General features: G+C 38.1%; 2 protein-coding genes across 2 annotated transcripts; both read right to left on the reverse strand.

Moving 5' to 3' along the window:
- Window positions 1–1,668: 1,668 nt before the first annotated feature.
- tax1bp3 (Tax1 (human T-cell leukemia virus type I) binding protein 3) lies at window positions 1,669–4,549 on the reverse strand. The gene is made up of 4 exons (XM_027005419.2): window positions 4,412–4,549; window positions 3,473–3,592; window positions 3,295–3,372; window positions 1,669–2,667 (listed from the first exon to the last, which is right to left on the reverse strand). The coding sequence occupies exons 1-4, from the start codon at window positions 4,448–4,450 to the stop codon at window positions 2,527–2,529; spliced, it is 378 nt and encodes a 125-aa protein (XP_026861220.1). The 5' UTR covers window positions 4,451–4,549; the 3' UTR covers window positions 1,669–2,526.
- Window positions 4,550–6,788: 2,239 nt separating this feature from the next.
- On the reverse strand, window positions 6,789–11,400 carry nr2f6b (nuclear receptor subfamily 2, group F, member 6b). Its single transcript, XM_027005431.2, is given in 5 exon segments — window positions 6,789–7,312; window positions 7,801–8,376; window positions 9,232–9,326; window positions 11,110–11,306; window positions 11,308–11,400. Coding segments are annotated over 5 exon segments (1,215 nt in total). The 5' UTR covers window positions 11,380–11,400; the 3' UTR covers window positions 6,789–7,037.
- Between the last annotated feature and the right edge of the window lie 398 nt (window positions 11,401–11,798).

Genomic DNA, 11,798 nt, shown 5'->3' on the forward strand with positions numbered 1-11,798 from the left:
TTAGAAACTTGCTGGGCTGCCATGTTTAGTTTGTGTTAGCCATCTTCCAATTCATTAGTGGTCAGCTTCTGACCACACAACCACTTGGGTGCAAACTTGTGATATGGCAGACCGCCGTCAACCCAGCAGTGATACTGATGTGTAAAAACATCAGCAACACTGTTTTGATTTAAACTTACCTACCAGTATCATGCTACTACCAGGATCGAGGTCACTGCTACATTGAGAATAGTCCAGCACTCAGTTACTGTCTGATCAGCAGTGGTTCTGTGGTCAGAAACTGAACAGGATGTGGAGTGGCTGTCAAGTTGTACATGGTGTGTCTGATTTCAGACTTATTTAACTGTAATTGTACATAAGATTGGTACGTGAAAGATGTGCAAGAAATCCAATCCAGAATCTCTGTGTCTCTCCTGTGGAATTCTCCACGAGACAAACATCATCTATAAAACGTGAAGGTAGCAGATTGTATCACTATGGAAACACCAAGCATCTGCCAAAGTGTAGGAGGTGTAAAGCATGCACTAGCTACATTTAGCCAAGACAAATGCATGAATTACATGCATATACTGTATATTGTGTATTATACACAATTAATGCATTTATTACTTTGTAAATTAAACATATATTTATTAAACATTGTACAATATGTGTCATTGTAAAGCTATACACATGCATATCTGACTGTAGCATCTTAAATAAAAGATTTTAAGAACGAACCATATTCATGCATGGAATATGTAGTACCATGTATTAAGTTTTAAGTCTACTGTAATACAGAATATCTATGTGCTTAAAATTGTGCACATCCTGTTCTATTCCCATACAATGCTTAAGCAAGGGGAATGGAGTGTTTTCCATGTTTAAAACAACAAAAAATCTTAAAAAGCAAAGCACATAGATAACAAAATTACAGATCTTTAAAACAGTCAATATATCCTAATATTTTTAAAGTCTTGTTTTAAAGTTACCTTTTAAATGGTATTCACTGATATTTTATGAATTTATGAATGCAAGTATCCTATGAATGAATGAAGGGCTAACTAGTAAACAAAACATACACATGCAAATATTTTGTCTTTGTTCATTATGTCACAAAAGGTATCCAGTTATTTATAAGATTTAACTTTCATTTGCATATTCATATTTACAAAAAACATTTATCAAATATATAAAATAGTGACAAGACTATGGTGACACCTTTCTTGTTTAATCACACGGCATTGAATAATGGTCAATTTTTTGTTCATGACTAAATCTTTTCATGAAATATTATGTCCAATTAGATTTTATTCTGATGAACCTCATAAAGTGGCAATAAAAGCTGTTCTAGAATGCATATGAAAAAAGGAGAATATCTATATCTACTTGAGATGAAAGAGAAGGGCCTTGCTGTACTGAAATGACTGAGCAAACAGCAAAAGGTCAGGCAATAGATTTGCTGCTTTGAAATGTCACCTGATTACTTTAGCCTCACATGAAGATACTACATAGCTAAATGCATGATGAGAGCACAACACTGAATAGGTCAAGAAATAATCCCCTTTTTTCTGAAAGTGTTTGATTTCTGAATTGTATTGTTACAACCATATGACAGAAATGGCTGAGCTATCAACTTAATGCTACATATTTTAATGAAACTTCAGTTATGAATAATGAGAAAGCAACTACAATTTTTTTGCATGTTTATTGAAGTGGAAAAAAAAAAATCGTCAAATGCCAAAATCTATCAAAAAGACTTCAAACAAGAATGATTTAAAAACCATAAAGGGGGTAACCTGTAAAAGTCACCAATTACAAACTAAACAGCATCACAGTTTGGCACCAATAAAACTGTAACGTTATCATGGTAGTGTACAGTGGCATAAGGTTTGGGACATACACGAATTATTTCTACAAACAAATGTCAAACTATCAAGCACACAAGTAGGACATGAAAAACAAAAGGCATCTTATATTAAATGATGGAAAAAATTAGTGGTCTTTAAGAGGAGCTGATGCTTCCTAGCTTAACTTGGGACATTATAGAAGACAATGGAAACTAAAGACAATAAAGTGATGAAGGTGTTTTATGTGCAGCTGCTTATAGCCCTGGTAATCTAATAGTGTCAGTGTCCACAAACCCATTGTAACACTGCTGCAAAATGTTGTTTTACTCATTAATCATTTATAAATGTTGAAGCACATGCTTTGCAAGATTAACCCTATGCAACTGACAAGCAATGGAATGCAAAAGTGTAAATCTTTTCTGATGCACAGATAAATCATGATGCAAGTGCTGATATGAGACAACATATTTTAAAAAAACTGTTCAGTCAGTGTAGACTCTAGGCTGAAACATGGTTTTGAGTTTATCCCTAGATGTAATCTGTGTCTGCAGATCCAGCCCTAAGTAAAAGATCCAGTATGTCTGAGATAATAAAAGGAAATTATAACATTCTTTGGCTTAAGTTTAATGTATATATAATATTCATATTGTATAGGCATGATTAACAAATAACATTCAAACTGAATTCCAAATTTATATTAGTGTGGCATCATGGACTGTCTGACTACATCCTCCAGAGACTTTCTGGTCACCAGTAGCCTAACCACATCTTCATTCTTTTTCGTTAACCTTTTACGCGCTTGGTCATGGGTCACCATAGTCATATCCCACCCATTAACCTGTTACAAACAAAGACAATATATGCAAGTCGCTCTGGGTGAGAGTGTCTGCCAAATGCTGTAAATGTAACTGGGTCTGTGACAGTGAGTTGCCAATCAGTAATGCTCACTGGAATATTAGGACCACACCCACACTTTCCTCAGCAAGGACCAATAAGCCAAGTGAGTTGATTTTTGAGCAGTGTTGTTTTCTGGGTGTTTGGGGTTTTTTTATGTTGTTGTTGAATGCAACATTGTTTAATGTTTACTATAACACTTTAGTTTCATACATTTTTTTTATATACACACATTACAATATATTCCCTGGGTTTTTTAACCTGAAAAAAATTTAATCCTTGCCCCAACTGTGGTCATACATTCAAAGTAGAAGCTGATAATATATAGAAAACTTTGCATAGACTAAATGGGGCTGCAAATATTCAGAATGCCCATATTCAGTACCTAGGTGAAAAAAACACCTTTTTAAACAAAGATTTTAGCAGAAAAACAACATTAGGTTGAGAGCAACCTCTGGTGGACAAACTAATTTTGGAATGCAGAATAGAAATGACAGAATAAGTATGTGATACATATGAGTAAGCTAGTAATGTGTGATCATCAATATGAAGAATACTGTGATTTTCATACCTGCATTATTTTATCCCCAGTCATGAGGCCCGCAACATCTGCTGGCCCTCCTTTTGACACCCTTGTAACATAGATACCCTAAATGGAAAAGTAGGCAATATTCTTGTAGTAATGTTCTCGATCAAACCCATTGCCAATGTATAGTGTAATAACTCAAACAGCATTTAAAACTTCTCACCTTGTCTGTCTTGTCCTCAGAGAATGGATTCTGACCAGGATCTTGATCAATCCCACCTCCAATACTAAAACCCAATATTAAATTGTCACCATCACGCAGTTTTTGAATCTCAATCCGTTGCTGAAACAGAAAACGTACAACATGGAGCATGCCGACTTTCTCAGGACAGCACTGATTTCTCTGCTTCTCCTTATATGGCTAGCTTACACAGTACCTGCAGATAACTTTCATAAGCCACACCCGTATTCCTCGGTAGTGTAACGCTACCATTCAAAAATACTTACTGATTAATAACAGGACAATTTACATTAACAAGAGTTCTAAGGCACAACTTTTAGTGCGCTTCATTAAAAAAAGAAGGCAACGACAAAGTTAGCTTAGCTAGCTCGCCTCAATTACTAGCTAGGATAGCTGGCTAACTAGCTAGCTAGGTACTGTTACTAGTAACAAATTAACTAGCTAGATAACATGCAAGTTACTAGCTGCAGATAGATAGGTACCAAGTTAATTGATTGCTAAATTAATGGATTGCATATTTACTTAGCTAGTTAGCTAGCTAGTAACAATATTCAGCTAACACATTTTTATTAATCTCGTCACGGTAATCACAGCTAAACAGTTAATTGTGTCCGAAGAAAGGAAAAGTAGCTAGCTAGCTAGCTAGCTAATGTTAACCATAAGAACCTAAACCTGGTTAGCTAAAATAGCTAATGCTAGCTACCTACATGTGTACCAAGTGCAATATTGTCAATTAACTAACTTGACATAACTTTTGCAATAAATAACAAACGTAGTTTGACAATTTTATCCTGGGAACAGAAACAAAATAATATTTAGCTAATAGCTAGGCAAGTTAATGTTCATTGCAAAGAAAGTGATAAGATGGTCAGTTTCAGAGAAGTTGAAACTTTTTGTAGTTTATCATTAGACAGAACTTACCACTACAGCTGTGACAGGTTGTCCAGGTATGTAAGACATAATAATAATAATTTTAAAAATTCCCCTCAATCTACGAACAGTCAAATCCAAACTCTTAGCTAGCGAGCTGGCTACTAGACTTAGGACGAGGAGCTTTGGTTACACCCATGAATGACAACATACAGATGACATGCTCTGAGGGGCAGGCCCAGAGAGGGTGTGTGCCACACGACCAGGCCTTCTCAGACCTTTTTATACCACTTACGAACATCGATGATTTGAACAGACTGCCGGTGTATTTTTATGTGAAAACGAATAGAGTAAACACATGAATAAATATATTTTATTTTAAATTTTGTCTGTGACTTCAAACAAACTGCTCGCCGGATCTTTAATTTGCTGTTGCTTGTAAGGGTTGGTAGTCCTGAGATTTGTTAATGCTTTGCTCTTTTTTTTGTAAAAAATGCGATGAAAGCACAGTGTTAAAATTTATTGAGATGAACACAGACCCTGAAGTATTGAAAAATGTGATCTTCAGGACCATCATACCTATAAAGAAGTAACGTTAACACGTAGGTATAGATAGCTATTTACCTTTGTAGGTATCTTTGTTGGTTTAAAACCCCAAATATCTCTCAGTACACTATAAACTATACTAACCTATAGGAAACCTTCAACTATAGACGAGGCAAGTATATGAGCTACTGATAAGTGATTTATTGTAATTTAGTGTGTTTTTTTAACATAGATTAACCTACAAATTAAGAAACTCACCAGCAGGGGGCACGATGGGGTCAATGTTTTACCTTCCACTGTATTGGCTACATGATCTAGACACATGAATAAGCCCAGTTAGAATCTACCCAAATGATATATTTGAAGAATAAGCAAATATACTTTTAAAGAGTATCGCGTACTTCGTATTGTTAGAAATTGAAAAAAGTACAACACGATATTGATTAGGAAATTAAAAACTTGAAAATGTGAAAGTATATATGTATAAGACATCTTATTGTTTTCAATGGCCGGTGGTTTGCATTGAACTAAACACTGGGCTGACTGAATTGCTGTATAAATCACTACCAAAAAAAAAAGATTTTTAAAAATTTGCAATAAAGCAAAATTGCCTTTTTAAAATCTAATTTAGCGAGAATTTACTGCTGCTGTGACATAGAGCTCAATAGATAAAATGCCCTTTGGCGTCATTTCACTACTATATTGTTTAACTTCTAGGGACTAGTCTCAACATGAACAATAATCTGTACCCACTGCTTGTAACCGCTACACCACAGAAATTTCTATATCTATAATCCTGTAATAGACCTGTTAAGAACCAGTTTTAGAATGCTATTCAATATTTGCGACTGAAAGGGTTTATGTCTAAGAGACAGCCTCCACTGGATTTCGTCAAATGTTTGAGGGTCCAGTTAGCCCCAGCCTTGAGTTCTGATTTATTGCTCAGTTAGTATTCAGATTCTCAGTTGATTTGAATACTGGATGCATGCTCAATAAATACTCACTTCATCACATCCATTGTCATTTTTCTTTCTTTTTCATGTGGTTGTGTCAGTCAGCTTGAAAGGCTGATTCCATAAGCATGGAAAAATTATTTTGGGAGAAGTGTTGTCCATAAAATAAATGCAGTTTTGCAATTTGGAAGTCTATATTAAGATTTTTTATCAAACAACACTGTTTATAAGGGTCTGCTTTTATCTGCACTGAATTCAACCTAAACTAATTCTTACTTCTCTCAGAACATAAATAACTTGATCTTAAAATAGTACTGTCAACCATATGTGCAAAGCTATGACTTTTCCTTTTTACTAGCTAACTGGGGAAATTTGGTTTCATATTTCATAGAATTAAAAGATCCAGGGTCCATTTAATTCCATATAAAATAATCCACAAAAGCATCCAAGTTCTTGAATGAATATTTTTGTTTTTATTATTTGTATGCAAAAATATTGGATATTTTGTATGGTCAACCATATGAAAAGTTTGCTTGTTTGGACCCAGTTAAGTAGAAGTACACAAGAACTATTCCAAAAATGTAATTGTAATTATTCACCACTGATTTTTCAAGTGGTCAGCTGTCCCAAATTTTATGACACAACATCGCAGTCCATAACAACACATTCATGAGCCATCATCTAAACTACACGTTTAAATCATAAAGTAATTATTCTTAGGGTACCCGAAATTCTACCATAACTGTTTAAAGGTGGCTGTAGGTCAGACTTATCACAGCATGAAGATTTTGATAAATCTCTTCAAGGCTGCAATTGCATTAATTTATCACTCTTTCCTCTATTATCAACTTACAGTACTTTCTTACATAGATTGTTGTCAATGTTCTGCCATAGTGCGTATTTATGTACCATAGAGACATCTGTATGTTTTGCTAAGTAAAAAAAAAAACCTGAGGTATCCCAAAATTGCGCGAACCAGTTAATCTGCCTAAGGAAAGGTGAGGGCATATTGCCCTTTTATCCTTCACTGTGTACACTAATGAGTGCCGATGAATATAACGCAAAATGAGCAGCAGCTAAGAAATCACATACTGAAAACCTAAGACCACATAGAACAAGAACACAGAAGTCAAAGTCTGAATTGCCTAGCGTCATCGGCTTGCATGCTAATTATTCAGCTACTGTCCAGGCACGTAAGGCCAACTGATCGAGCTGCCAGAGAGCTGCATGTCTCGTATGAGCGTCTCGATGGGCGTTTTGCCAACCAGGCGCATGAAGAAGAGTTGAGAGATCAGGTTCGCCGGCACGGCCCTAAGCGACGGCAAGCGGAGCAGGAGACGGCCGAAGCGCTGGGGCTGGCTTGGATACTGCATACGCTCGTACTCAGTCAGGGCCACCTGAGCCTTTTCCTGCAGACTCTCCACGTGGGCCGGGTCTGTCAGTCCACATGCGTCTTTTAGAGAGAGAGGATACAGCTGATGTGTGATGGTTTACGCAGAGAAAAGAATTCGACATCTTTTATATATCTTCACATTAAAGCACAGAGCACTGCAGTGCTGCTTGACATTCATTAAAATACATTGGTATTGCCCTTATACTGTACCCGAAGTGACAAAGAAGCAAAAAAAAACAAAAAAAAACAACATAAATAAACTTGTTCACATACAAAGATGAGTGGAATTTTTTATGAGTTGCCAGTAGACCGTTATCTTATATAACTGAGCAAGGACTATAAGCCTATGCATATTCCAAAGTGCTGCAGACTGCACAAGTGGCCATTTCGTGGGCAATGACTCAAAGGTCTCAATGGTGATTAAATTTTTTACATCACAAAGTTTTCAAGGTTCGCTTTTGCTTAGTAGTGCCTATTTGCTTCCTAATGGATGACAGCCCTGCTTTCTGATATGTGGTTACCTTACACAAAAGGATCCCATCAATTACCTGGTGAGAAGAGGGCGATGGCTTTCAGGCAACTGTACTCAGCAGAGTCCACCTGCAGTCGTGTCAGCTTATCCACCTGGTCTTGGAAGACGCGCACCTGGTCCATGAAGGAGACCACCCGCTCTGCGGACATGGGTGAGGCGTGGAAGCCGGCGGCAGCCAGCAGCGGGGCCATGTGGAGCGGCAGGGCAGACTGCGCCGCATTAAGAATGAACAGTTCGCTCCAGCTGAGCCGCAGCAGGGCCACCTGCTCTGAGACAGGCAGGTCAGGGAAGTAGGGAATGTTCCGGGCCCACTCGATGGTGCTGAAGAGGAGTCGGGCAGCCAGCTCACAGATGTTGTCAATGCCCATGACTGCGCTGTTGGCTCCGCCCAGTTGCTGGCCGCACTGCACCCCGTAGCGGCTGTTGGGGTACGGCTCAGCTCTCAGAAGCTGCGAGATGAGTTCAGGCGCTGGTTGACCATTGAAGAAGTCGCCTCCCATACCCGGCGCTCCGCCTCCTCCTCCACCCCCCCCCACCATGGAAGTCGGGCTTATACCAGGGTGGGATGGTGGGATGCGTCCACGCTGGACTGCTACAGGGAGAAGGCATATAGAGCGAGATCATTCTATAGATATGGTAAATGATATGGATATGGTAACTTAGCAGACAGGAGATCGCTAATAGAATAGATTCTGCTGTCAACTGAGAATAGATAGAACCTTGTCTATCTTAGCTGTTTATCTGTTTATGATCAATTTTGGTGTCTTAAATAACCTAGTCAAGTGAAGACCACATCGTCCACAGAACAGTAATAGCAATGTTAACTTACATTGTGAAAAAGTCATTAATTTTGTGTCTTGTGGATTTCTAGCTAGTACTTCCATGTTGGGTGGTGTGGTCTGGAAAGGAGAACTGTTCCTGGCATTGAGCCTGCCAAGGTCACATAGGGACAGCCTCACTGAACTTTTGGATGAAAGCCAAGGTGATCTCATCATTTGTTAATTCCATAAGCAATCTAAGTTTTATCATTTTCAAGCGATAAAATCTCATATTAAACACTGACTTTTATAGATGTAGCAAAAAAATTAATTATAAAAATTTCTCTCTGTCCAAGAAATGCTGACATTCCAAAAATTAGTTTTTAGATTTTTTTTTTTTTAACTAATTTTTAAAATAATTTACCCTAATAACAGTTATATACAAGTTTTGGGTTCGCTTGCTCACATATTACTGTTGGGAAACAAGGAACAAAAAGATGCCATCCACAGTCTTTAGTGCACAGAAGGATTGATTCACAACATTTAATAATCATTATGTATAGGACAAATAGTTATTCTGGGGACAAAATAACTATTTAGCACAATACACAATACTAAACTCTCTGGCAGTCATCCATTTCCCCACTATTCCACTTTGCCAAATGTCCAGTGGAAGCTGGCACAGTTACCCTCTTTTCTCATGCCAACACGGAAGCATTTCTTCAGACGGCAGTACTGGCACTGGTTGCGATGATGCTGGTCGATCTGACATTCTCTGTTTGATCTGCCAAACAGAGCAAAACGTGATGACATAAATTAGCATAACTGTTTCTTGCCATTCATTACCAACACTGGCATCAAAATCTGGAATCTTAAGTCTGGAATCAGCATATCTATTTCCATTCATTTCACGTCCATTCTGATGGTTCTCATTACAATTCAGATTGCCACTAGATTTAGCAATTTATTGTTATTATCAGTTTCCTAATGACAGTGTGAATCCTCTATATTACAGCTGCCCCATTGCATTTATCTAGATATATTGCCAAATTAAGTCAAGCCACTGTAAAACTGATAAGTTCAGGATGCTCAATATCATCATGGATATTTGTCCCATGTAGCTGAATTTTTGAACTTATTTAACATGCTCTTTTCCTGAAATCATAATGTGTGAACATACACTGGTAGCTTCTAGATTAATACAAACTAGTAAAAGCAATTTAATTTAAACACTGTATTCTAACAAGAACATCCTTAGCAGAGTGGAGGTCAGTGGCTCTGACTCCATAAAAGGTATCTCAGTGATAGGTGACTGAAAAGTCAGTGCTGAACCCTGCCTCTTATTCTACGAACACAGAATGGCCAGGTTGCTATGCACTCCAATAAATTGACCCCCTGAGATGAGTGGCCTTGGTGGTGTGCCATGTTTGTGGAGTTATCAAATAACTGGCCTTGGTAAATCATCGGCCCACACAACCTTGACACAGCTGAAAGAATGTGTTTCGATTTGGGCATTTCTGAAGCTGCCATGGCCACAGTATTCTTTATCCATTGGTAAAAAGCCTTTTCTAAGTACACAGGATACAAGAAGAGTAGTACCTCTGTAGAAATGCCAATAACTCTGCTGTTGAATGTGATGAATAGGAACACAGGGACCAAACAAGAGACCAAAATCTGCTTATGAAGATTTCAATTACCAGTCTGTTTTAAATTATTGTAACTTTTGTGTCTCAGGAGCTCAGAATATCTATCATATACAATACTGAGCTAAAACACATTCTTAGAAAACATTCTTAGAAAACATAGGATATTTTATCCTTCTAATTTTTGCACTAAATTTGAATGAGGTTTCACCCATTCCTTCAAATTTATAACAGATCAAAAGGAAGCATCACTGCTTTGTCACTATAAAATCCCAACTTGCACATTAAAACAGTTTTGTTCCTGTTGCTGGTTTGTTATTTTATATGTTCAGGCACAATAGCCATATTGTAACACCAAAACATCACTTTTTTGTATTCCTATAATTTAGTCAACATTTGCTCACATTAAAGATAATTTATAATATTTTCTGCAGTCAGTTAAAATAGCTATTACCATATGAAAATCATTGTTCATACTCTATTGAAAGCTAGGCCAATATTCACTGAGCAGTCACTTAAGTTTGTGTTGCTTTATTATAATTAAAGTTTTTTATTCATTTCAACCACAAGATTACTGAAAACATAATAGTAAACATGAAACAGTAAACAATTACAATATCATTAATTTCTTTTGTAAAAGTTTGTATAATAATATTGAGTTAGACTGAGTGATCACAGAAGAAAGCTCGTTGCTGACACAAGCACTGATGTGCATTTTCTTAGTGGCCAAATTTAGGTCACTGTGTACAGCATTTGGTTCCAAAACCCATAAATAACATTTGCTTTAAGCAAAACATGTATACCTATCACTGTCCACTGCCAATGAGAATGCAGTTACTTCTCATTTGAGCCAGAGTTCAGGTTTGGCGCCATACCCAGAGCCCTGAAGAGTTGCAGTGGGTCTGCAAGCATGGCTTCTCTTACCTGCAGGTGTAGTTGAGGTTCCGGCGTACGCTCCTTTTGAAGAAGCTCTTGCAGCCCTCACAGGTAAAGACACCGTAGTGCTTTCCGCTGGACTTGTCTCCGCAAACCACACAGTCCACCACACAAGCCTTGTCATCCTCTCCCCCTTCCACGTCACTGTTCCCGGCCTGGGGGGAGCTCTCGCCCTCCTCCCCCCCCCAGGTAGCCTTTCTCCCCGAGGCCATTGGTGCTCCCATTAGGGTTACCCCATCCCCCACCCACCATGGCCATCGTTGTGTGTACCTACAGGGGTCTTCGAAACCCCCCCCCCCCCCCGGTACTGAGTATTTAGACCTGTCTAAGCACGCGTGTGAGTTCAAGCTGCAGACATTAACCCCAAGCTGTTGAAATGAGAAACGGGTGGTGAAGTAAACAGTGTAGAGAAGTCCCCCAAATCCCACAATCTGAATCTCTGAACCTCTTCACAATACGACCCCAAATACCTTCAGAGAGTCCACAGCAGGTCCACAAACACTCTTCTTTGCGTGTCACTGTTTGCTATTCCTCTTTCTGTGATATTTCAGCTCTGATAACTTTAAATGAAATGTCCAGGGCCCTTGAAAAGTCTGATTCGCCTAGCAGTTCAGAGTTCAGTCAAGAGTGAGAAAAAATAGTGCTCGGCCTTTTTACAGGAAACAATAAATTACACA

Source organism: Electrophorus electricus, chromosome 26 (assembly GCF_013358815.1).
Source record: "Electrophorus electricus isolate fEleEle1 chromosome 26, fEleEle1.pri, whole genome shotgun sequence".
In the NCBI taxonomy this organism is placed as follows: domain Eukaryota; kingdom Metazoa; phylum Chordata; class Actinopteri; order Gymnotiformes; family Gymnotidae; genus Electrophorus; species Electrophorus electricus.

Bases quoted from the DNA above. Each gene is read 5' to 3' on its own strand.
- tax1bp3 (XM_027005419.2), bottom strand. From the start codon at position 4,450: ATGTCTTACATACCTGGACAACCTGTCACAGCTGTAGTG. The intron at 3,593-4,411 runs GTAAGTTCTGTC...TTTCTGTTTCAG, and splicing joins AACCTGTCACAGCTGTAGTG to CAACGGATTGAGATTCAAAA. The intron at 2,668-3,294 runs GTATGAAAATCA...TGTTTGTAACAG, and splicing joins CTGGGGATAAAATAATGCAG to GTTAATGGGTGGGATATGAC.